The sequence below is a fragment of the Sylvia atricapilla genome, chromosome 9 (genome assembly GCF_009819655.1).
Source record: "Sylvia atricapilla isolate bSylAtr1 chromosome 9, bSylAtr1.pri, whole genome shotgun sequence".
Taxonomy (NCBI): Eukaryota; Metazoa; Chordata; class Aves; order Passeriformes; family Sylviidae; genus Sylvia; species Sylvia atricapilla.
In genome coordinates this window covers 8,288,934-8,313,867 of record NC_089148.1, presented here as the reverse complement: position 1 = coordinate 8,313,867, position 24,934 = coordinate 8,288,934, and the positions used below count along the sequence as shown (strand labels likewise).

Genomic DNA, 24,934 nt, shown 5'->3' with positions numbered 1-24,934 from the left:
TATTAACATACACTAAGGAAAGAGAGAAAGAAAAAAATGAGACATTCAAACACCTTTGCCCCCCCCCAAACTGTTCACTTTCCCACTCAACACAGGGAGATAACTATGATTTTCAGTCAGTTGCCACCATTTAAACACGATCCTGCATCACCTTGGGAGAGGAGCCTCTCCAGAGTTATGGAGAACACGCCAGAAGAAAAGGTTTGGTGGCTCTCAGTGTCACAAATCTGCAACAGCCTGGAATTCTGCAGATTCTGTGCAGTCCCACCCATATAACAGTTTCCCAAGCTGCTTATGGGCCTCTGCATGTTTGGAGTGTCATTTTAAGAATGCTTTTCTAGTACAAAACAGGGATTCTCTTCTTCTATCTCTAAAATTGCCTCTGTCTCAATAGAAATAGAGACCTCCTTGTTCTTTCCCAGGAGCTGGGGACGTGTTCTATTCAAAATTCTCAATTAAACTCCATGTATATCAATATACACAACCCTTTGGCTAGAACCTGCATTCCCCCAGGCAGCACTAGGACATTACAAAAACAGTCCATTTCCCCATAATTCACATCCAGAGAAGTCCGGTCAGAAATGTCCCCTTCCTCCTTCTCATGTTCCAATAGTCTTTCTCAGTTCTTTCACTGACTTTGTCTCTCTACATTTCAAATCTGTCTTCCATGGAGGAGGGAAAAGGGTTAAAGCCTTTGCCCAGAGTCTTTTTTCTCCTCTCCAGCTGACTCCTGGAGCTTCAAGGCCACAAGTGATGGTGGGGGAGGAAGGGGGAGAGGAGCTGCTCAGGAACGCTGATGGACAACCCTCATCCATCCTGGTCAGATCTAAAGCAACTCAAACTCGGATCAGCTCCCTGGAGCTCCGGAGAAAAGTTCTCCAAAGTCTCTCCTCCCTCAGACCAGAGGCTCCAGCAGCCAAGGCCAGAGCACGGCCACCACAGCCCCTGGGGCAGGGCCAGCACTGCGACCTGCCATCCTCCTCCTGTCCCCATGGGAGGGGCTGGGGACAGAGGGGACACTGCTGGGGGACACTGCTGGAGACAGAGGGGACACTGCTGGGGACACTGCTGGGGACACTGCTGGGGACACTGCTGGGGACAGAGGGGACACTGCTGGGGACACTGCTGGGGGACACTACTGGGGACACTGCTGGGGACAGAGGGGACACTGCTGGGGACAGAGTGGACACTGCTGGGGACACTGCTGGGGACACTGCTGGGGACACTGCTGGGGGACACTGCTGGGGACAGAGGGGACACTGCTGGGACAGAGGGGACACTGCTGGGGACAGAGGGGACAGTGCTGGGGACAGAGGGGACACTGCTGGGACAGAGGGGACACTGCTGGGGGACACTGCTGGGGACAGAGGGGGCACTGCTGGGGACAGAGGGGACGCTGCCAGGGAGCAGAGGGGACACTGCTGGGGACAGAGGGGACACTGCTGGGGGACACTGCTGGGGACAGAGGGGACACTGCCGGGGGACAGAGGGGACACTGCTGGGGAGAGAGGGGACACTGCTGGGGGAGAAAGGGGACACTGTCAGGGGACAGAGGGGACATGGCTGGCCCTGGCCACTGTCCCACAGGCAGTGTCCCCACCGAGGCCTGGCCCCAGGGGCCCAGCCTGAACTTCTGACTCACGAGGTGATGTCAGCTCCGTGCCAGCCAGCAAAGGAAAGAGGGCCGGATCACCTGGGACTTTTGATTTGAGACTGGTTTCCAGAGCTGTATACAACACTCCTGTTTGTCAGCCAAGCTGTCAATCCGTGCTAGAACTTCTTTAGGAAAAAAACCTTTTCACATTCATGCTAAACCACCACAGAGGGCAGGAGAAAGAGCTCAGCTCCCTCCATGGATGGTGGGAGGAGAGTCAGCCTTGGACTTGGGCCGGCTTCCATGGCTTTTATTGTCGTGTTTCTGCCTTTTTGTGCTTGCAGAGTAAGGCACGTCTCTGGTTCACCCTGGAGGACTCAGCCCCAGCCCCGGCATGCCCCCACAGTCCATCCATGCCGTGGCACAAACTGGGAGGAAGGGGTGTCCTGCAGGAGCTGGGGCTGGTGGAGGATGTGGAGGTTCCTGGGGGGTGGTGATCATCTCCCCATGGCATGGGGGTGGCACGGGAAACCTGGAATGGGTCTGACCTCCTTGTAACTAAAGCTCAGGGCTGGGTCTTCCCAGCTTTCTCATGTTGGGGATGAAAGGCAGTGTGGATGTGAAACCACCGTGCCAAGCAACAGGGGAGTACCAGGGCAGTGGAGGGAGGGCAGGAAAGGAAGGACTGTGAGGAGGGGAGCAAATAACTGCAGGAGCCACACGGGAGCTAAGGGGCATTAGGAGCAGTGGTGACAGAGCCACTCACTGTGGGTGGGAGCCACAGCATCTTCGGTGGCTTCTTGAAGCCACTGCACACAGTGAAGTGGTCCTTGCAGTGAATCCCAGCAGGAACCAATGGCTGGTTTCACACCAGGTGGCAGCATCCAGGTCCTGGGAATAGCCCTGCAAGAGACATGGCTGTGTAGTCAGTGGGTTTCTGGCCGAGAAAGGGAGGAAATGCCAGGAGGAAACGGCAGGAGGAAGTGGCTGGCTGGCCTGCTGAGCCCTGGACTCAGTAGCAGCCAGAACTGGCAGGGTTAAGGCAAAGATGTTGCTGTAAATGCAGGAGTTTGCAGTTACTGGTGCACAGAGTCCAGCAGGGCTCTTCGCTCTTGAGATACTGAAAATGCAGCTGACTCCTCACCTTGATTTGATTTTCTTTGCTAAAATGGGCTCCTGCTTCTCTGGTGCAGGAGTCAGAGACAGCAGCCCCTTGCTTAGAAACTCCCTGGTCATGATCATGGGAGTGCTATCCTGGCTAGGGCAACTCTTTTGTGCTTGGCTGGGCTGAAGCACCCCAACTCCATGCCCTTTTTCCTGGCCATCTCCAATTTCAGAGACCACTGGACCAAGAGAATTGAGTAGGTTTTCCTTCCTTCCCTTTCCCACACAAATGCAAGGGAACTTTCCGCCTGTGGTTGTGAGGTTGGGTTCCCACTTCCCACTGCCAAGGGAGCCCTATGTGACAAGCCAGGCAGGTAAATACAGGCAGGGCTATACTGCTGCTGTGTGAGGGCACTAAAGCTGATGGGTGCTGAAACTCAAGAGCAGTGTTACATAATTTGGACTGCAATGCAGAAGCTCTTCCTTAATTTTTAATTATCCAGTTGCCGCACGTTTGTGGTGCTCAGCTCGGGATGCGAAGCCGGCCTGTGCACACGTGTGAAGGGCCTTGGCTGGGGAAGGGGACAGGAAAGCCTTCCCTCATGTTCCTGTCCCTGGTGGCATGGCAGGAAGAAATGGATCCCCATGGCACCAAGCTGGGCTGGGTGGTGGTGGCTGGAGAGGATGCTCTGCACCCATCCTGGGGACTCAGGGATGTCCCGCTGGGACTTTGGGATGGGGAGAGAAGGTTTGTGTGCAGCTCTCCAAAGGCCTTTGAGGTTTCTCTGGTTCACAGTGTTGGAGAAGCGGACGGCTCCATGGTCATTTTGCATCCAGATTTCCTGTAGAGCCCCAGCTGCCTCTCAGCTGGGTGGGTTTGTTGGGATGTCCTGTTTGGACATTAGGACAGGGGGAGAAGGTTTGTGTGCAGCTCTCCAAAGGCCTTTGAGGTTTCTCTGGTTCAAAGTGTTGGAGAAGTGGAAAATCCTCCATGGTCATTTTTCATCCAGGTTTCCTGTAGAGCCTCAGCTGCCTCTCAGCTGGGTGGGTTTGTTGGGATGTGGGAGAAGCTGTGAAAGAGCTGGTGCAGACCTCCGCTGTGAAGCACCATTTCCTCCCCTCCCTGTTTCTCTCCCTCTTTCAAATCCCCACTCTGCACTTTCTGTCCTTCCTACAAAGGCGGCTGCCTCGGAGCAGCTTAGGCTTCAAAGTTCCCAAAATAACAAAGGTTAAAATAAAATTGAAAAAAAAATGAAAAAAAAAAAAAAAAAAGGTGTTGCTAAAAGATCGAGTCAGTGCCCCACTTGCACCTGGGCTCAGAGCTTCAAAGCCGCTGCAAAGAACCCCCCACGATGTCCATGGTTGGGCTTCTCAATGCTTGTGGTCCTGTCTTCACCCTTCTGTAGTCACAGGAGATTTTGCAGAGGCCAGGATGAGGCTGCAGGTAACTGGAAGGGGCAGAGGGTCCTGCTGCTTTTGCTGCCTGTGAGGGCAGTTGGAGAAAGTCTCTTGTGGAGGAGGAAGTTGTGGTGATGTGCAGAGCTGTGTGGGTGAGGTGGGTGCCCCAGGGCTGTGTCCTGCACCCACCAGCCCTCTCTCCTGGCCAGGCAGGTGGGCAAACAGCTCCTCTGTGCCCAGTGTGTGCTTTGTGCCTCTGCTGGCTCCACTGATTTATGCAGATCATCAATATGACAATTATATACACCTGCAAATTTAATTACCTCCATTTTCATCAGGCGGCGACAGATTTATGCCTCTGTTCAGTTCCTGTAAATCTCAAAGAAGCTTGACTAGACCCAAAAGTCTTCCCATTGATCACTGTGCACTGGCTGGTCTCTGGCTGTCTTGACAAGCTCTTCTTTCAAGAGTGATAAATTTGAAATGCATGGTTAACTTTTTTCCCTTCTACATCTTTCTTCTTTTTTTTTTTTTTCCATTCTGCCTTTTCCATCTTTCAAAGCCTCCCCACAAACCTGAAAATGAAGCTTGAAATCATGTAAGAGGTCCTAACCAACGAAGAGTTTATGATGCGGCCCATACCTGCCATCTCCATCCCTTTACCCAAGGCCAGCGTTGTTCTCTCCAGGGCAAGTGGGAGGAAGAGGAGGATCACCTCTTGGCCTAGCTGTGGATAGGAGAGCAGACAAGGTTGTTTTGGTCCTGTTTCATTCCCTGGGAGGGCCACCTCAGAAAACCAACAGGTCGTGGCTCTGCCCCCAGGGAGATGAGGAACAGGTAGCTGTGCTTGTTCCCTGTGCTGAGCACAGAAACGCCAGGATAACACCTGATTTTCCTGACCTCTTTGCCTTGGCACAGTGAGTTCCTACACAGGTGAGTGTGTAGGAGTGAGCTGAAGCACACCCTTGAGGTACAGCCCGTGTCATCACTGTAGAGCATCCCCCCACAGCCCCCTCTGGTCCCACAACCACTGCCTGACCTCCCCTATAGGATATGCTCTGATGTTCTGCTAAGTGCCTGGCAGATGGGCTGGAGTGGCCAGCCATTTCCTTCCCTGCCAGTCCATGATGGATATAAATAGTCCTTTGCCTCCCTGTGAAAATTGCTGGCTGGCCTGTGAAGCTGAAGGGAATCTTGGCAAGTGTCTTGGGTCTGAAGGGTCTGACAGCACGGAGGGTTGGCATTTGGAAAGGAGGAGTTTCTGGCTGGCTGTTAAGAAGCTCTGGCACTAGGAGGGGGCTGCCCTGGGGTATCCCCTCCTCCAGTGCCTGAGGGAGCAGAGGGTCTCAACCACTCCCAAAGGGACACATGGATGCGGGATGCATCCCTGAATGGTGGCCTGGGTAGCACAAAGCTGGCTTTGCAGTCGCTCCTGAACCCCAAGAGAGTGGGCAGTGTGGAAGTAGTGGGTTGTTTTCCCTTGGCATCTACAGCCAGCACCGATAATTGAGAAAAAAGAATTGTTAAAGCCACAGGATATCTACATGGTCCTTTCCCTGCTGCCCAGGTCTGTGCTGCTGGGATTTCTCCACCTAGGATGTGCCTGTTGGCTCTCTGGCTCAATAGCTGCTGATGGCTGTGTCTTCCCCGAATTCAGTGCCTTTTGCAGTGCTTTCACACTTTATGGTGGATGAAACAGAACCTTTTGTTGCTTTTTACTCACGTAAACCCTTGCAAAGTGAGAAACAGTGAATAACCATTGCCTTTCCCACTGCTCCACAGGCCCGATGGTTTTATAGGCTTTTATCATGTCCTCACTCTGTTGTCTGGTTCCTTTCCTGAGGAGTCCTAACAGGGTTGGTTTCTCCTCTTCACAAAGCCATTTGCAACATCTCATCTTCCTTGTACCCTTCCTCCCAACCTCCCAAGCTTTGCCTCCTCCGTTTCGAGATGCTTGACCTGAATATCACTTGCAGGATTCCAGATCAGCTTGCTTTCACCAAGGTTGAGTTTCACCTGCCCACTTCCTTGCCCACTTTCCTCCTGCACTTCTCAGCTTCAGCTTTGAGAAGACTAAATTTAGCCTTGGTGACCAAGTTTGTCATTTTCCTCCTCTTCCAGGGCATTTCTGAGCAGCCAAGGTCTTGACAAAGATATCTATGGGGCTTCTTGGTAGCCTCCTTTCTTCATGAAAACGAAACCCTTTCTCCTCCCCCACCTGGTGGGCTTCAAGATGACTTTCCTTCTTATCCCAACACCGCTTTGGTTCTTTGGGAACCTTTGAGGGTGGATTTTGACAAGAACCCTTTGAAGCGAGTCTGTCAAATTGGATCACCCTTATCTACTGGCTGACAGTGTTGGGTGACCCATATTTACTGATGCACCCACTGGTTCCTCTAACAAAGTCTCCAGGGCACAAGCAGAATTTACTGGTCTTGAATTTCCTTGATGTGCAAGAACTTTTATAAGAAATTGGGGTTTCCTCTGGCAGGTTTTGCCCCTTGAGTTGCTCATCCTTTTGGAGCGATAGTAGTTGTGTTGGTGGAGTTCTGCAGTTCACAGGTAAGTACCATCTGAGCTGAGGGGTTTGTACCCTCCTTCTCACTGGTTTGCTGGGAGACAATTTAGCCAGGGCAGTAATTTTCCATGGCTGATTGGGAGCCTCTCCATCATTTGGACTCTTTCCACAGAGACCTGATTTTCCCTCTGGGAGAGGTGATGTGACAGCATTGCAGGGTGAGATAACAACTATAGATGTGGTCTTTTCTGGGGATTTTATATCAGCGTGGCATCTTGGAAGTGTATTCACACATTCTCTTTATTTTGCTTTTGCTCCCTGTCGTGGGTGGGCGCTTGGGTTCTTTTGAACATGACCGTGTCACCCGAGTGTTGGACCAGGAGGTAGATTTGCCTCTCTTCCCACATTTCCTCTGCAGTTCACAGTTACACCAAATGGGACCAAAGTAACAAGACAGGAGTGAAAATCAAACACCAGCAAATGTCCCAATCTGCTGGTTGTTTTTCCCCCCACTTTAGGTCAAAATTGACAAACGCTGATGGGTCAAAATTGACAAAAATAGCGTTGGAAGGGATGTCACACAGGTGTGGTTGGGCAGGTCCTTGGGCTTGTGGGGAAGAGCAGGGCTTTGCCACGTTGTGAAGTCAGCGGCTGCAGAGCAAACCCAGTCAGCTCAGGCCCACTGATGATGAACCAGTGTCCTCTGCTCAAAAACAGTTGTGCAGCTCAGCATCACTTCCAGAGTGATGGAGGGTTTGTTGTTAAAGAAAGGGAGGGGTTAGGGCTCTGGCATATTTGGGACAAAAAATCTCAGTTCAAGGCTGAAGTGTGGCTGCAGCTTTGAAATGTAACTCCTTGGTGACCTTCCCGATAGCAAAGGCACCCTGCATTCCAAGGAGAAACCTGGTTAGCTGTCAGCCATGCCGTGGCACCTCGTGGCTCCACGTGCACCAGCCTCACGTGCAGGCAGTCGTGGTGGGGTGATCTCTCTGACCTAGCCTGAGAGTGGCTCCAGGGAGATCACCACTGCCTCTCCCTCAAACCTTTATGTTCTCCCATATCTACGAGTCTTTCGGAGATTTTCCCCCCAGGGGCCCTCTCTTATGAGGCAGGTTCTTAATATTTCCAGTGAGGTTTATGTTTGCTGGTATGGAAAAGCTGGATTGTCCTGAAAAGGCAGAATGACCTGTGGAATGAGCCGGTTTTCCTACCTGAGACTGGAGACAGGAAAAAATGCAAATGAAATATGGGTAGTCAGTGATGAATGAGAATATTTTAGGCAGGTCCATAAAAACATGAATATTATCCCATGAATGATCTGTCACTAAAACCCTGGAAGTATAAATGAGTTAAGTATCAAGATAAGCGTTTTGACATCTGAATTGGTAGAAATCAAGGCCTGAGTTCCCAACAGGGAGAGGGAGTGAGTCGTGGTGGGAAGGTCTCCTGAGTCACTTCAGACATTGGGGATCCTCAGAGGAGTGCCAGGCTTGATTTTAGCTGGGTTTGAGTCCTTTAAAGGATGTGTGTGTTTTAGGCATGGAGCAAAAGCCTTAGCTAATGTGGAACTTAAATAAAAACACAGTCAGGTTCCGGATGGAAAATAAGGCAGGTTTAAATGTTAACGAGGAAATACAAGTCCAAGTCCAAATCTGTGCTGGGCTGTATGAAATGAGTCTGTGGAGACCAGCATGATGGCAGAGTTCATTTGACTTATTGGAGGCATCTATTAGTGCAAAATGCTTCCTAATGGAGAGGAAAAATTGTTTTGCTGGGTGTGTTTTTTCATCAACATGCTGATGGGAGTTTTTAAGGAGAGTTGTTCCCCTTGTGTGCCACCATGCCAGGTCTTGATGGGGGGTTGAGGACATGGGAACAGGTCCAGGCCAGCACATGGGCCGTGGTTTTGATGTTGCATCAGTTCAGGTGCAGAACTGGGCTGTGACAGAGGTGCTGCCTCCCAAAATCAGGACACACTGAGGTATTGTGTCTCCAGCAGGACTGGGTTTGCTTTGTGTGGGGCAGCTGCCCCAAGGGAAATGAGACTGTTTTGGGATAATCAAGAATGAAGCAGGTGAGAATCCACATACCTCCAGCACCTTCAATCTGGGTTTTTTTTTTGTCCTCTCCTCAAATTGCTCCTGTAGAACCTTTTATTTCCCTGCTCAGATGGTCTGGGAGGGGAGCAGCCACGGCCCTTATGTTGAAAGCATCAGCCAGGGCCTTTGGAGGCTGCTGCTCCTGCAGATATGAAGGACCTGGGCCACGTTTGATTCCAGGTGAATGTGGCACAGCCTAATTAGTGGCCTCCTACTGTTATTAACCTCTGACTCAGACAGGCTATTTTTTAACAGAGGTGCAAGAAGTTAATACTACTGCTAATGGCTTCCTATCCAAGGCCTTAATGAAAGCCATGCAGGGATCAGGCTTTTCATCAATATCTTTCAAACTTTGAACTTGAAATTATCCTCTCCCCCTGCCATTTATTTTTTATTATTATTATTTTGTCTTTCTGCCCACTTTTCTGCCTCCTCTGGGACATCCTGGCCCCACTGTACAAACTGGTCAGCAGGGTTGGCACCTGCCACTCCATAGCAGAACTGACACCCTGTGACTTCCAGATAAATCATCCCAGTTGTTCTACGTGGGTCATCATGGCATCTCGCACCAGGTGGTGAGATGTCTGCTTGGAGGGCAAGGCAAAGGGAAAAGTGAAATCTGTTGGACAGGGAGAAGAGAGAGTAAAGAGATCCTATGTTAGGGAGGAAGCTTGGTCTTGATCTTGTCCTGGTCTCGCTTAAACCAAACTCCAAGAGAGCTTCATGGATGCAGGAGAGCATTTATATGTGTAATTTTTTTGAGCAGAAATGGGAGTGGGATAGAGGCAGCTGATGTGTTGCTAAGGCACTCAAGAAAAGGAGGAGAAGGTCCAAGGCTGAAGCTCTCTCATCCAGGCACTGCCTCAAGAACCTTTGCCAGGGCAGGAGCAGAGATGGTGGAGTATCCTTGTCCTGCAGTGTGATGGAGGGCTCGTAGCCTGCCATAGTTTGAGGTGATGGAAATTGATTTTTGGGGTGTTTTCCTTTGTCTCTTGTACTTCTGACCTGTGTGCAATGCAGCTGCAGGGTCACGTTTTGATGTCTGGTGAAAGAGGATAATGTGCTCAGGCTCTGTGGCTGGGTTGTGCTCTTCTGAAACAAGAATCCATGTTTTATTGAAATATATTTTTCTTTTAAGAAATAAGCCTGTTTAAATAAATTTAAAATTATGACAACCTATTTTAAGGCTTAAATTTACTATAATCTATTAATCATTTAAATAACTTCCATCAAGGATTTCTTCTCAAATATTAATGAGCTGGAGGGTGCTGCTTTTACAATGATATGTCAGATCAGGGGGAAAACATCTCTAGCTTTCTAAATGTCACAATGTCACATACTTGGTATCTATTATTTTCCCTCTTTACAATGGAGCAAACGCTGGTATTTACATTTTTTCCAAATGTCAGTACGTAGAGCTCCTGCTGTGCATAAAAGCTCTTGCCTTAATTACTTCTAATTTCACGTTAGCAGGCAGGTGCAGGGAGAGTGTTTTCTTCCATTTGAGCTGGTTCATACGAAGTTGAGAAGCCGTGGGGAGTTGGCAGAGCGGGCGAGCTTGTTTTCCCCTCTCAGTCCATGAATAAAGACCATGTGGGAGAGGAGGAGATGTGCTGCTTCAAATCCTCCCGCCTGCCAGCACCGGCTTTTTTTTTTTTCCAAAGGGGATCAGTGTCCCTAAACACATAGCTCAGCAGTTAGAGGGAATTTCAAAAGTGCTTCTGGCTTCCTGGTGACTTAACTCTGGATTTTGCTTCCCGGCAGCTCTGTGGAGCGCTCAGCAGCATCCCTGTGCTGGGGACACCCCGAGTGCACTGAGCACCGCCAGAAACACGGCCCGTGCTGAGCACAGACAATCTGCCAACTCACTCGCTGGGGCTGATGTGCCTTTTGATTAATCAAATCAGTTTGGGAGGGTTCGCCTGGTTCCTGATGCAGATTTTGCCCCCTCTTCTCGCCCCTCCTCTCCCCCAGCAGCCAGCTCACTTAAGGCAGCCTAATGAAATTAATTAACAGCGAATTTAAAATGTTGTTTTTCAGCACTGTAATTGAATTCCAGTTTTCATTTGAAAGGCAGCATGAAACAAGCAGAATAAAGATGATAATTTGCAAAGTGAGACGGGCGATTTCCCGTTGCCGTCAATGGGGCAGATAGAGGAGGGAGGGCTAAGCCTCAGTGGGAAGCTCATTGTGTTTTTTCCGGTTGTCCCAACAAAATCTGCTATTTTCACAAAAAAAAAGCAGCTAACAGGCTTGAGCTGATGGCTGAGATCGAGGCGGTGTGAGATGGTGATTAAGTTGATCTGGTCTGAGGAGGAGATAGTGATTAAAACAGTGCCCATCTCTCCTAGGGAGAGGTACTGGTGTTACTCTGTCTTTGGCTGAGTCCCAGCTGTAGGATGTCCCTGAAATTTTGGAGCCAGCCAGGTAAATTAAGTTTGATTTGGCTTTTAGTGTCCTGGAGCATGTGTCATGTCCCTGTCCTCAGCTTCCCTTCCTGCCTGGGTGTCCTCTACCGCCGTGACAGCCCAGCTTTGTCCATCTACCTGTCTCACTGCCCCAAACTCTGGAATTGAAGGTACTTAGGGAAAATAGGGCTGCTTGGGCAGAAGCTGCAGGTACCTCTGCAGGTCTCTGGGCTGAGTCCTGGCTGGAGAGCTGTAAAAAATGATTGAAAACTGAAAACCGCTGAAATTGCAGCCACATTCAGTTTCGCTGTTCACAAAGGATGGTAAATATTTTGTCTGCAATAATTTGTGATGTGGTCCCAGTGATCCCATCATGCTGCTGGAGCACTTGTGCTGTATCCTGTGTTCCCAATGTCTGAAGCCGTGTTTAACACAGAGCGTGTGGGTGAAAACTGTCCAAATTAGAGCTGGAAGGACACTGCTGGGTTACTGCTGTCAGTAAGTGCTGTCTCCCTGCAGCACAGCTGGATTTTTGGAGAGGCCCACATTTGGATTATACCCAGAAATATGTTTTTACTCCCTTTAGCCGTTCAGGTTGTGATTTACCTAGGGACAGCCCTGGTGCTGGCACAAGGTGGCTGGAGGTTGTGCATCCTTTGGTCCCTGCACCCGTTTTTTTTTGGTAAGAGTTGAACACCTCCCATGAGCCCTCTGCTCCCCATTTGCCCCCTGACCAGCTTTGCTCTTGCAGAGATTTCGGGGAACACGGATGACATCCCGCTGGTGCGCTGGCGGCAGCAGTGGCTGGAGAACGGCACCTTGCTCTTCCACATCCACCACCAGGACGGGGCCCCCAACCTGCCCGGCTTCGACCCCACGGAGGAGCCCCAGACTGAGTCAGCAGAGGAGGAGCTGAGGATCCTCCACATCTCTGTCATGGTATGTGATGGGGAGGCAGCCCCTGTTTAGATGTCCAGAAGCCTGTGGAAAATACAGTGGCTTTTGAAAGGCCCTTTATTTCCCCATCTGGCTCCAGCTGCCCTAGGATGGGGAATGTGCCCACCTTCGGAGTGGTTAGGATGCCCTGAGCACCACTCTTGAGTGGGGAATGCTAAGTGCCTTCACAGGCTGCTTTAAACCTCTCCCTCAGTTTGAATCACTTTGAAAATACATTTGTGGGGTGCCTTCATCCCTGGGGGTTCTGCGCTTTGAAGGTCTCAACCACGTTAACTCAGGGTTAATTCACATTGACTCAAAGGAGCCCTTTGCCCAGCGCATGCTGCCTGCTGCCTTCTGCCCTGATGCACAGCGTGTGTCACAGTGCCACCAGGGAATGTCACCACCACTTCTTTCCACCACGGCGTGGCAGCCCCGTGGCCATTGTTTCATGTGTCGAGGTTGCACAGCAATACTCCACTCAGCTACACAGAGACAAGGTTTTAAAGGCAGAGAAAGGAGAGATCTGTGTGTTGGGGGAAGATCTGTGGTGTGTTGATTGTTTTGTGCTTTTTTTCGGTTGTGTTGGGAAAAAATTTGAAGAATCCTACAATTTGTGCCACTGGAAGATAATTAGCTGGAGACAATGAGTTGCCGAGGCTGCAAACAGGCTGTTCAGTGGTGTCTACCCTAATAAGAACTTCAATTGCTCTTCCAGATTGCAGCCCAAGGCCAGATTTCTCCTCCATCATTTGTGCTTGATTAGTCTGAGAGAAAAAAAAATTGTTTGCAAAGCCACTCCCAAAAACATCTTGCACCATTATCTGTATTTTACTGTCCATTCACAGCTGCTCCTAAGAGGGTGCATCGCCTCTGGAGAGGCTGGCCCTGCCTTGGTCTTGGTCTTCTTGGGCACTGCTGTATCCCAAGATCAAGGCAGAAGTGCTTGGATCAAGGCTTGTTATCGAGCTGATGAAAAGGATATCTACAACTCATTGCTGTCATACCAAAATGTGCAAATGCAGATTGAGTCCTCTTCTGCCCTTTCTTGCCCATCACTCTCAGCTCTGCTCTGACAACATCCTTAACTCCCTGACAAATAGAGGTTGGCTTTTCTGCCAGGAGTCAGGATCACGTGGAGTTTTCAAGGCTGATTTCCTTTCTTTGCTCTGTGGTTGCCAAGGGAAGAAGTGTGAGGGAGGGGTTGTATCCATCAAGATCCACGACGGGGCAATGAGCACTCCCACACCCATCCGGTGCAGGGCTCCTCTCACAGCCATCACGTGGATGCTGGACTGGGTGAGGTAATGGGATTTCTGTGCTCCTGTGCAGGGAAAACTGCCGTGTGAGGTGGTGGTCTGACCCTCTCCAATAGGCAAAGTATGGGGGAGACTTCAGTTCTAGCTTTCCTCCTCCTCTCAGAGCCTCTTGAAATCTCAAGAGTCCACAGGCTGCTTTTCTCAGGGATAATTTGAGCTCTCAGACGACCGAGGCAGAAGAAATTCAGTTTCAATGAAATAACAGGTCTCTTTTGTGAACCCACAACCACTGCCTGAAAAGAATGAGCATCCACCAGATTCGAGCTCCAGCTTGGTCTGTCCTGTTCACCAGCGCAGGCGTGTGGCAGAGCTCACTGATGTTTGAGGGATTTAATATGCATACACAGGGAGAAGGAGAGCCAGGAATGCCCTGGAATTCCTACTACTTGTCATGCCATCTGCAGGTGGACTTTCTCCAGGCTGATGGAGAGCCATGACAGAGGAGGAGGCATCTCTGGTGGGGATGGGGATAATCCCCACTTATTTATGGATCACAGGAACTCACAGGGATTGGAGCATGATACAGAATTAGGCTTCCACTTTGCCACTAAAGATTCTGCAGGACTGTCCCAGGCACATTATACAAAGGCCTGTAGTGGTGGAATTAGACTGATACAGAGATTAGATATTGGAAAGAAGTTCTTCCCTGTGAGGGTGGTGAGGCCCTGGCACAGGTTGCTGGGACAAGCTGTGGTTTCCCCATTTCTGGAAGCGTTCAAGGCCAGGTTGGACAAGGCTTGTCCCTGCTTTTGGCAAGGGCTGAGATGAACTTTAGGTCCCTACCAATCAAAACCATTGTAGGATTCTGTGATTTCTATGATCCAGGGACAGTTTTTAGCCCCAGCAAGATTTTCCAACCTCTTGGCTGTAGGCTCCCTGACCAGAAAGATGCCAGCCAGCCTCCCAACTTCTGCAGGACTGCTGGTCTCCTGAATCACTGGAGTTCGTTTCCTCTTCTTCTTTCTTTTTTTTCCCCCTGTTTTTAAAGAAAGTTGGGAAGGAAGCTGGGAGAGTGCATCACAGCTCCATTATTCTGGAAATGGAAGTGGGTTAAACTGTAATGGCCATTAAACTTCCTTTTCCATCTGCCTCTCCTGCTTCTCATTCAATAATTCCCCTAATGTTTTATCCTAATGGAGCAGATTATTACTATTATTTTATTTTCTCAAGATCACCTGTTGCATAGAAAAGAGGAGGGAGACTGGAGCTGTGGATGGACTCTGAGCTCTTAGCTGTCTCCACATGCTTTTTATTGTTATTATTGTTATTATTCTTGGCAGATTGCGCATAAAGGGCCAGTTTGGGGCTTTCATCTCACCGCTCTCTATCTGTGTACAGTGATGTCTTGCAGGAGGGTGATCTTGGGGACAGTGGCAGGACGGCAGGGCCAGGTGCAGTTTTGGGGTCCGTCCCTGTGGGACAGGAGCTTTTTCAGCCCCTTTCCCCAAACGTGTTTCCCAGACAACTCTTCAGTCCTGTCTCAAACCTTGATATCTTTTAATCTGTGCTGCAATTTCTGCTGGGTACTCTGGGAAAATCTCCCAAGATTGAGAGTGACAGCAGTGAAACCGGTTGGAAATGGGTCAGAAAAGTTGCCCGTAGGAGCATTATTTGCCTGGAATAAAGCTGATCTCTGTTTTCAAAGCCAGGAGAGTAAAACAAAAGACGCTTTGCCTTAAATGCTGCTTTTTCATGCCTCGGTGGCAACTTCAGAACTGGTCCAGCCCAAGGCAGGCTCCAGCTGGGTGCCTTTGGCCAGTGCTGGGTGCTCCGGGTGGCAGCAGACTCTTGGTGATCGAGCTCCCCTCTCCAACTCCATTGCTGCTCCAACTCTAGGCCACCCTGGCGGTGTTTGTGTCCCGGGGAGTGGCTGACCCTGCCCATGCCTGTGCCCGCAGGGAGGGATGATCGCCCTGCTGCTCTCCATCCTCTGCCTGGTGATGATCCTCTACACGCGCCGGCGCTGGTGCAAGCGGCGCCGGGTGCCGCAGCCCCAGAAGAGCGCCAGCGCCGAGGCGGCCAACGAGATCCACTACATCCCGTCCGTGCTGATCGGGGGCCACGGGCGGGAGAGCCTGCGCAACGCCCGCGTGCAGGGCCACAACTCCAGCGGGACGCTCAGCATCCGCGAGACGCCCATCCTGGACGGCTACGAGTACGACATCACCGACCTGCGGCACCACCTCCAGCGCGAGTGCATGAACGGCGGCGAGGACTTCGCCAGCCAGGTCACCCGCACCCTGGACTCGCTGCAGGGCTGCAACGAGAAGGCCAGCATGGACCTCACGCCAGGTGAGCTGGGTCTTTTCCTCCTGCTTCTTATCTTCTCTTCTTCGTGTTAGAGACGGGATTAATACACGGGTGTGAGCTCGACACTTTCTGAGCTTGAGAAGCTAGCTCTTCTCAAGGGAAACTTTTCTGCAGCAAGGGTCCCTAACTATTAGGAGATTGGACAGAACAGACGACACACCTAACCGATACGGCCTCCATGTTGAATTCCCCTTTATTATCAGCCCACGGCAAGTTATATAGGTTCACTACATAGTTTACAGTTACAGGCTATACAAAGAATGCAAACAACCCTTATTTATCTATGTCTTAAGGTGGCTAAAGTGTTAGAACTACAATTCTACATTTAGAAACCCACTACTTCCCAGAACACCTTTATATAAACTGTGAATTTCTAACTGCGTCACTGTGGCCTGCAGCCCCTGTGGACTCAGGGGCCCACAGGCCCTGCAGGCCAAAGGGCCCAGTCTGGAATTGCTCACTCTCAATCAATACAAATGTAACACTCTCTAAAAAAATCCCAACACTTTTCAACAGTTTTCGTTTTCCCAGGACAACCTTGTGTAAGCAATATTCCTTTCCCATAACAACAGGTGTTGTTTGCTATTTCTGTTACTTAGCCAATGGGAGAGGTGGCAGTCCTATGGACCAAAAATGTGCCTTCTTAGAGCAGCGTGTTATAAAAGGGCTGAATGAATTGTAAAGAAAGCCTTCTGATTTCTACTGCCTTCTGACTGGAAACATCTTTATTTCGTGTCCTACTGCAACACATGGGAGTCGCATTTTTGTGTTCAGACTCAATCTTTATTAATCCTTATCTATATTACAGCCTCACGAGCTGTGAGCTCTAACTAGCAAGTTAGAAAAATGGAGATGTCTCTAACTCTTTCCAAGGTTGTCTAAACGTTAATCACCCAATAACGAGATGACACCTATATTATTTATACTTTTAACCCAATAAATGACCACACAAGGTCTGCAATGCAGTCCTTTTTCACCCAATTAGAAAAAAACACCCGAAAGCAAGAAGGAGAAGGTGAAGAAGGAGGACTTAGACAATGCCTTTAATCCTCTATATTGCCCCATATATATCACTATATACTAAAACCTTGAAATCTAAGTTTCCAAGGTTTCAATACTTTCCATCTTTTCTTCACTCTGCGGTTCCATGCATGTGTTTTCCCTGGAGCATCTCCCCTGTTTCTCTGGGTTTTCATTGGGTGTGAGATGTTGGTATTCCCCTGAAGGCACTTCCATTGCCAGGAGACCTTGCAGCCAGTTGAGAGCAGTCCCTGCTGAGTGGACATGGCTGGGACAGTGCAGCTTTGTGGTTGATAACCAGCACAAGGTTCCCTCCATGCTCTCCCGTCGTGACCCCCAAACTTCCCTTCTGTATCTCCAGATTTCTGGTGTCTTCTTCAGGTGAGGTTTTTAGTAGCAAATTTTTACTTGCCGTCAGAGTGATTCAGAGCTGCCTTCTGATCACCAGCAGGGATTCTTTCAGGCTTATAACAAACCTGTTCTTTGGTCATATCACTAACTGAGCCATCCGGATAGAGCCTTTCCAACTGAGGCAGAGTTTGGGAAGATCACAGTGTGGTGCCTAAAGCTCTCCTGCATATGAAGAAGTGCCCTGGGAGGCTGAGTGTTAAATCTCAGCTTTTGGCTAGTTTGGTGGAAGTGCCAGTCCTCTTCAGGATTTGAGCTGCTCATGAGTGTGCACTGGGGGCAGCTCAGCTCATTGGCTTCAGCACCTCGATCCCCTCAGGGTGATTTGGAGATGGATCCAAGGAAACCTTTCTCCCACCTCCCTCCCTTTTAGAAAATCTTCATCCCTGAAATATTTTGCCTTCAATTCTTCCTGCTCAGGGAGTGACAATGCCAAGCTGTCCCTGATGAACAAGTACAAGGACAACATCATTGCCACCAGCCCCGTGGACTCGAACCACCAGCAGGCCACGCTGCTGTCCCACACCTCCAGCAGCCAGCGCAAGCGCATCAACAACAAAGCGCGAGGTAGGGCGGGCCCCGGGGTGCATGGGGGGCCTGGGCCTTCCACCCACCCACATTCCAGCAACCCACCCTCTCCTGCGATGGAGAAACAGGACCAGAGTTGGGAGAGAGCATGGAAAAGAGGGTTTGGGTGGGGAGAAACGGGAAACGTGGTGCCTGCAAAGTTGCAGATGGTGTTGGGTGGGTTGTGTACAAAGATGCAGATGGTGTTTGCCCCAGTAAATGCTACAGGATACTGGCACAGCCACGGGGGAAAGCTGCAAGGTAACCCGTGGTGGGGAGGTCTGGCTGTGTGTGGTGGGAAGGGGAGCAGATGCTGTCCCTGCTGTACCTGGCAGATGGGGCTCCTGGTTTTTAGTGCAAGGCTTTCCCTGAAGGGTGGTGTAGGATGCCAAGGCTTGGGGTGGCACGGTGCCAACCCCTCCATGACTACACTCAGTGTCCCCTGCAGCTGGCTCAGCGTTTCTCAACCCTGAGGGGGACTCAGGGACAGAGGCAGACACCGATCCTCAGCTGACCTTCTACACGGACCCCTCACGGAGCCGGAGGCGCAGCCGAGGTGGGTGATGAGCCACGACCCCCCTTGCCTTATTTGCCATTGCTTCTCTGGGTTTGGAGACTTTGCGTTGGCAAAAAAGATGGAAACCCAATTGCAATCCCAGCTGCCGCAGGCAGGCACCAGTCCCTGCTTCGCAGCAGGCTGCTGCTGCTCTCCAGTGGACTTTCTCAGCAGAGGATGAAATAAATTCTGATGTTTTGCTGGAGGCTTGTGCTGGGCACTGGTGTATATTAATGAGTAACACGCTTCAAAGGCTGGCCCGTGCGTTCCTGTGCATCATGCACACACCAGCTGTACGTGCACCAGAGGCTGGGAACATCTCCAGTCCCCAGGCAGGAGTCTTGCCCCACTGCCCTGCACCATCCCTTGAGGAGGTTTCCTGTTCCCAAGAGGAAAGTTAGTTGTCTGTTTTCCCTCATTGAGCCTCGTTTGCTGGGTGATGCCTTGTTTCTTTGGGAGTGGCAAGACTGGGAGCCATCTCCTTCAGCTGATTCAGGCTTTGTCTCCAGCCAGTTTGTTTTCCACTCAGCTTCTTCAGCTGAAAGATTAAAAGTCAAAGACCTGCATGCCCTGAGCAGTTAGAGTTCTCTATTGCTTTTTCAAGAGCATCAAATGAGCCTGTTGTCATGAGAAAATTAACCTGAGTGAAGTGCCGAAGAGTGGGGAAAACCAGGATACTGCATTTACCTTTTTTTCACTAATATCACTGCTCTGCTTTAAAGCTCTGCTGCTGCAAAGTTCTCAGCATGGTGCAGCAGAGGGTGTGGGAGAGCCAGGGCTCTGGGGGATCAGGAAGATCTTGATCACAGCGGGAGAGAGGGATGGAGAGTCCCATGGCAAAGGCTGCTTCGTGTTCTTCAAAGTCCAAAGTGATTCCATTTGATTTTGATTGATGCTGGATTTCCAGGGGGCTGGGCAGGGTCTCTGCATCCTGAGGTCCCCTGGCTGCACCCAAAGATCTTCCTGGGTCCCTCAGGTGTCAGGTGTGACCGTGCCCCTGTGTTTTGCAGTGGGGTCTCCCCGAAGCCCTGTGAACAAGACCACGCTGACCCTCATCAGTGTGACGAGCTGTGTCATCAGCCTGGTGTGCTCTTCCCACATGAACTGTCCCCTCGTCGTCAAGATCACCCTCCACGTCCCTGAGCATCTGATTGCAGATGGTGAGCACCCCGTGGCCTGACCCGTTTCTCCCTGCCCCACTCTGTAAGGTTTAATGGACCAGAGGGACAGGATGGGTGCAGGACAGAGGGGACAGGCATGGATGGAGGGCACAGTGCAGGACACAGGGAATGGGCGTGGGATGGAGGGTATGGGCACAGGACAGAGGGGATGGGTGGAAGACAGAGGGGGATGAAGCAGGTGGGTCCATGACAGAAGGGATTGGTGTGAGATGGAGGGTGAGATGTTGGGAGCAAGGGATGGGGTGGTACAGGATGGAGGGGATAGGCACAGGACAGAAGAGACAGACACAGGGTGGAGATGGCTGTTGTGGGACACAGGGCTTGCTGCAGAATGGAGGGGATGGGCATAGGGCAAAGGAGGAGATTATTGTGGGCTGGAGGGGAATGGATGTGGGATTAAATGGATCATCATGGGATGAAGGACATTGTGGGACAGAGGGGTCAGCCCTCAGTGTGGGACCAAGGGGAGGGGTGTGGGATGGAGGTGGCTGCTGTGGGACAGAGGGGAAAGGCACAGGATGGAGGGAGAAGACAGGTGTGGGCTGGAGCGGGCTGTCATACAGCAGACAGGATGGGCACAGCACAGAGGATTCCTTGTGGGACAGAGGGGACTTTCTCAGCGTGGAGTGAATGGGCAGGGGATGGAGGGATCCATCACAGGATGGGAGGGAAACATCACGGGATGGATGGGATGCAGGGCACCATCATGGGATGGAGGGTACAGCAGATGGAGGGTCCTTACACTGACTCCCCTTGTCTCGGTGGCAGGAAGCCGGTTCATCCTGCTGGAGGGGAGCCAGCTGGATGCCAGTGACTGGCTGAACCCAGCACAGGTCGTCCTCTTCTCACAGCAAAACTCCAGTGGGCCCTGGGCCCTGGACCTCTGCGCCCGGCGCCTCCTCGACCCCTGTGAGCACCAGTGTGACCCTGAGACTGGTAAGTGTTCCTGAGGTTGGGGTGGGCTTGTGAGCTCTCCTCTGCCTCCTCAACCCAGCTGTGGTGGGAGGGTGCTGCCTCACCTTCTCCGTGTGCAGTAGGGAGCTGCTGGGTGTGCTGGGGTGGCTGCAGGCTGCACTTTTCACATGGAAAGCCTTCCCACGTGCGTTGTCCCGTGTCCCCCATGTCCCTGTCTCCACAGGGGAATGTCTCTGCTATGAAGGTTATATGAAGGACCCTGTGCACAAGCATCTCTGCATCCGGAACGAGTGGGGAACAAACCAGGGGTGAGTGCCCAGACTCGGGGTGTCCTCACGCGTGGAGTGTCCTCACATGAGCTGCTAGGCTTCCACAGCTCCTTACCACAGCTGTGGTAACTTCTCAGTGGCAGAGTTGGAGGCACCTCAGTGAATTGTGAGGTCAGCACAGGACTGTGCTCTGCAGCAGGTCTGCGGGAGGCGAGGATTTCTACTCTTTGAAATAATCAGGAAGGATGAACAAGAGGCCATTGTCACATTTTAAACACCCCCTGGAGAAGATTGAGGCTGTTCCTCCCGCCATTGCGTGCGCTGTCTTGGGCATCCTGTGCTTTGTGGGGCTTTTGTTTGGGGTGTGTGAGGCATCAGAGGAGGGCTGAGGTCGGGCTGAGATCCCTGTTGAAAACTGGGAAAATTAAATGCTTTGGTGCTGTGTCTGAGGGAACAGAGGAGTCACCCCCTGCTCCAAGCTTTACACACCTGGAGGTGCTAAAGGAAATTTTCCTGACGTTTCAGCAGCAATTCGGTGGTGGATTCCAAAAGTTCCCATCTCTCTGTGACCCTCAAGGGGGTGCTCCATCTGTCCCTCCGCACTCCCAGGGCTGTGATGTGCAGCTGGGGCCTCCCAGGAATAGCTGGAGGTGGTGTGCAGAAAGCCAAGGCATCCCCAAAATTCAGATGTCCCACGTGCAGCAGCACCCCCAAACCCTTTTTTTTTACCCCTCCTTATCTCATTACGCCACAGCTGGATCAGTGGCGGTCCTGCACGTGTCTGAAGTTAATAGTCTTCACAGTGGGATGAGAAAATTCATCAAAGGCTGGGCTTGGTATCTCCCCTGCCATGCTGCTGTGCTGGGGGATGGCAGCAGTGGGGGCTGTCAGTACAGCCCTGCTGTGTCCCTTTGAACTGGGGCCTGGGGAGAGCACTGCTGCTCCATCCCCAGCCCCCTCTCTGTTTTTTATCATTTTAAAGGCAGTTTATCAACTAAACCCAGCGTGGAGCACCAGCTGTGTTGGACAAGTTGTTGCTCTGGGTGCCCTGAGCCAGGGGGATGCTGGTGGCACAGGTGGCCCCACACTGGGGATGTGCTGTGTGGGGTGGTGATGGTCCCCAAACCTCTGCCGGGTTCCCTGCTGGGGAAGGGAAATACAGGCAGAAATACAGATCTGTGTGCTGTTTGTCCCCAGGGAGCAGTGTCCAAGAAGAATGTCCCCAGCTGCTCTGTGCCATCTCATAAGAGGCACTGAGCAATGGGCTGTGGTGTGCGAGGGGTTATTCCCCTGCCAGGGATTTGCCTGTTTTGGGAGGTGTTTTGTTTAGGAGTGTCTCATAGTGGGCTGGAAAGAGCCCACAGCCACTTATGGCTTTGGTGCCAGCCTTGGCCTCCATCACAGCAGTGTGTTGGGCCCCACCACCTTGAAAAAGCAAATTAGCAGATAACTTTGTCCATTGAGGCTAGGAATAAAAACAGATAAACACTGTAGAGAAACATTTGCTTCCTGACCCTGTGCTTTTCCTTTGCTTCTGAGTGTGGGTCGGCAGCTTCACGCTTTTCTTCCTGTACACTGCTCTTCTCCAGTCTTTTCCTGATTTATCTGCTTTACTTTGTTAAGTCAAAGTGGAGAAAAAGATGCTGCTTTCGGGTAAATTGGGAAAAAATATAGATGGCAACAAGCAGGAGACAAGCCAAGCGCAAGAAAGACCAATACGTTCCTGAAGCCCCCTGACCTGTTTGCATCTCCTGACCCAGCTTTGGTCTCAGCAGTGCCCAACTGAAAGGTGCTCAGGACCTCCTCTGTTCCTCTGGGGGACTTGGGGCCGCATTTTTAGACCTATCTGCAGCTTGATGCTCCCCCAGGAGCTTTCTCTCTGCCTTTTATGAATCTGCAACAGGATTCATACCTGGCCAGGGTACATCTTGTATTGTGTTTCTTCTTATATACCAGAGTTGGCTATGACAAATTATGTGCAGCATTTCCAAAATATTTTTCTGTTGGGGTAGAGAAACCTTGCAGTTCTCTTTCTCCCCAAGGTGCAGCATGGCCCTAGACCACGTCAAAGTCCTTCTACCCTTCTCTGGGCTCTCAAGAAGGCTCCAATGCTGCAGTGTCACCATCCTTAGAAAACTCTCTCAAGCCTCTTGAAACTCTGGTCATTTTGTGTGTTTCTTCGTTGAACTTGTCAGATTTTTGTTTCATAAAACAATGGTAGCAGCTGAAACCACACTTCATGATCCCTGCCTGTAGCTTCCACTATTTTTAGGGGCTCTTGAAAGCATGTTCACACTAAGCATTGTGATGCCCAGGGCACCTTGGTGTTTAATGAGAGTCTTTTTCCTTTTCTGCTTTCTGGTCCTGATGTCCAGGTGCTGCTTAGTGCAGCTCTGCCTGGGAGGGCCTGTGATGGCTGGAGGTCCCTTTTGCATGAACCTTTGGCCTCCACAAGGTCATGACTGTGGTGAAGTCGCTTTAGCCTAAGAGAACCATCTTGTCAGAGCCCATTTGACTGAGTAACTTGTAGCTGTAAGCTGGTATTTAGGGTTTTTTGGGGTAGAGGTTGAGCTGCCATGCTGTTTTTTGCTGGGCTTGTCAGCTTACTCCCAGTTCCAGCCCAACCAGGTGGCTTGCAGGCTCACCTGAAAGAGATGTCTGCAAATCTTCTGCTCTCTCCCCCATCCCAAGGTGAGATCAGCTGTGCCTGAGACATTTCTGACTATTGTTTGTCTAATATGCTCTGGACCCTCCAATATTGGAGTGATGTGCTGCTGCCACAGCTCAGTCCCTAGAAAAACCACACTGGTGCTTGGTCAACAAAGCAGGATTTGCCAAATCCCTTGGCAATGGCGTGTTCTGGATATGACCTCCTCTGTTTTCCCCGAGTGGCCTTTTTAACTGAAAATTCATTTCAACCCTTTGGTTTAAATAGTTTTGCCGCTGGTTTGTTTTTATTTACAGTGATGACAAGTTGACTCGGTGTCTGTTCCCTCAGTAGCATCTAATTTTGCTCATGAAGGCAAGCTCATCTTTGTACTTTATTGGTGATGGCAGTGAGAAGCTTTTTGTGTTGTGTGTATTTTGGGTACCAGACTGAGATGCACGCCTCCGCACTGCATCTTTTACCCAATGTGTCCAGACCCTAAATCTTCGGTTTTCCAAAATCTCAGATCTTTTTGATCATGGGTTGCAGATACATTTGATCAGGTCTGGGGTTTTTTTTGGTTTTTTTGGGTTTTTTTGGGTGTGTGCTGCTCTTTGCCTGTTCTAAGCAAATCTGTCTGGTGCTGTTAGTGTGCTCACAGTCTGTTTCCCTACTTTGATATGCATTGTTAATTAGCTGCTTTTCGACTCTTACTCTAATGTTCCTTGAGGAGGATGCAGTTTCTAGCAATCCTACCAGCCACACTTCATCTTTGCTCATCAGACCAAGTTTCTGCCCTTCTTTTTGTGGTGTGACTTGGCAAAAAATCGAATCAGCTCGTTCTGTCTTTAGTTAATAAACTGTTACCTGCCTGCTTTTGTTCTCCCCAGCCCTTAGATGCATCTCACACCTTTCCCCTCCCCACTTGCAGTTCCCTGGGCGAACTTTTCAGCCTCCCCGTAGAGATTTAAGGTGCTCTGCGTTTAAGTGTGCTCTTTTAATTTGTAATAGGCTTCACCCTGGCCTGGGGAGGTTTTAAGGCAGTTTAAGGTGATACAGTGAACATGTCAGGCTGGGTGCTTCTCATCCTGCTAATAACTGTTGGGAAATTGTCCCACCACAGTTTTGCTCCCCCACCTGCAGCCTTGCAGATGTTTTTTTCCAGCACAGGACCCGAATCAGTACATCAACCTGTGCCCTGCTCACCCAGATACTCTCCTTTTCCATCCCTTCCCCATCCTGCCTCTTCCACACACAGATATCCCCATCCTGGCTGTGCACCTGCTCGTCTTATCACATCCCCAACCCACAGAAGAGCGAGGGACACACTGAAGTGACAAGGACAGCAGTTTTCCTGCTTAAAGTCTTTATTTCTCTCTCTTTTTCCCCCCTACCCCACCCCTTTTTTTGTCTTTTTTTATCTTTTTTTTTTTTTCCCCCCTTTGCCTCTCTCCATCCCCTGCTGTGTGCCTCGGCTTTGCGAGCTGGAGGACAGCCTGATGAAAAGCTCCTCGTTCTTTGAGATCCTTTCACCAAACCACCCGTGCCCCTTCTCCCCCCCCCCCGCCTCATCCTCCTCGTAGATTTACGGGCAGCCCAGGGAGAAAGTGCCGGCATTAGCATTTTTAATAAAGAGCTGCTTGCAAGGAAGGGATGGCAAAGGGGAGGGGGCTGGGATGGGAAGG

General features: G+C 50.7%; 1 protein-coding gene across 1 annotated transcript in view; it reads left to right on the top strand.

The window, feature by feature from the left end:
* ASTN1 (astrotactin 1) overlaps positions 1–24,934 on the top strand; it is a 54,874-nt gene that overhangs the window by 10,377 nt on the left and 19,563 nt on the right. The window contains exons 2-8 of the mRNA XM_066324713.1: positions 11,873–12,060; positions 15,275–15,668; positions 17,535–17,681; positions 18,130–18,237; positions 19,248–19,397; positions 20,187–20,354; positions 20,557–20,641. Coding sequence (XP_066180810.1) covers positions 11,873–12,060; positions 15,275–15,668; positions 17,535–17,681; positions 18,130–18,237; positions 19,248–19,397; positions 20,187–20,354; positions 20,557–20,641 — 1,240 coding nt within the window. The remainder of the gene's footprint in view (positions 1–11,872; positions 12,061–15,274; positions 15,669–17,534; positions 17,682–18,129; positions 18,238–19,247; positions 19,398–20,186; positions 20,355–20,556; positions 20,642–24,934) is intronic.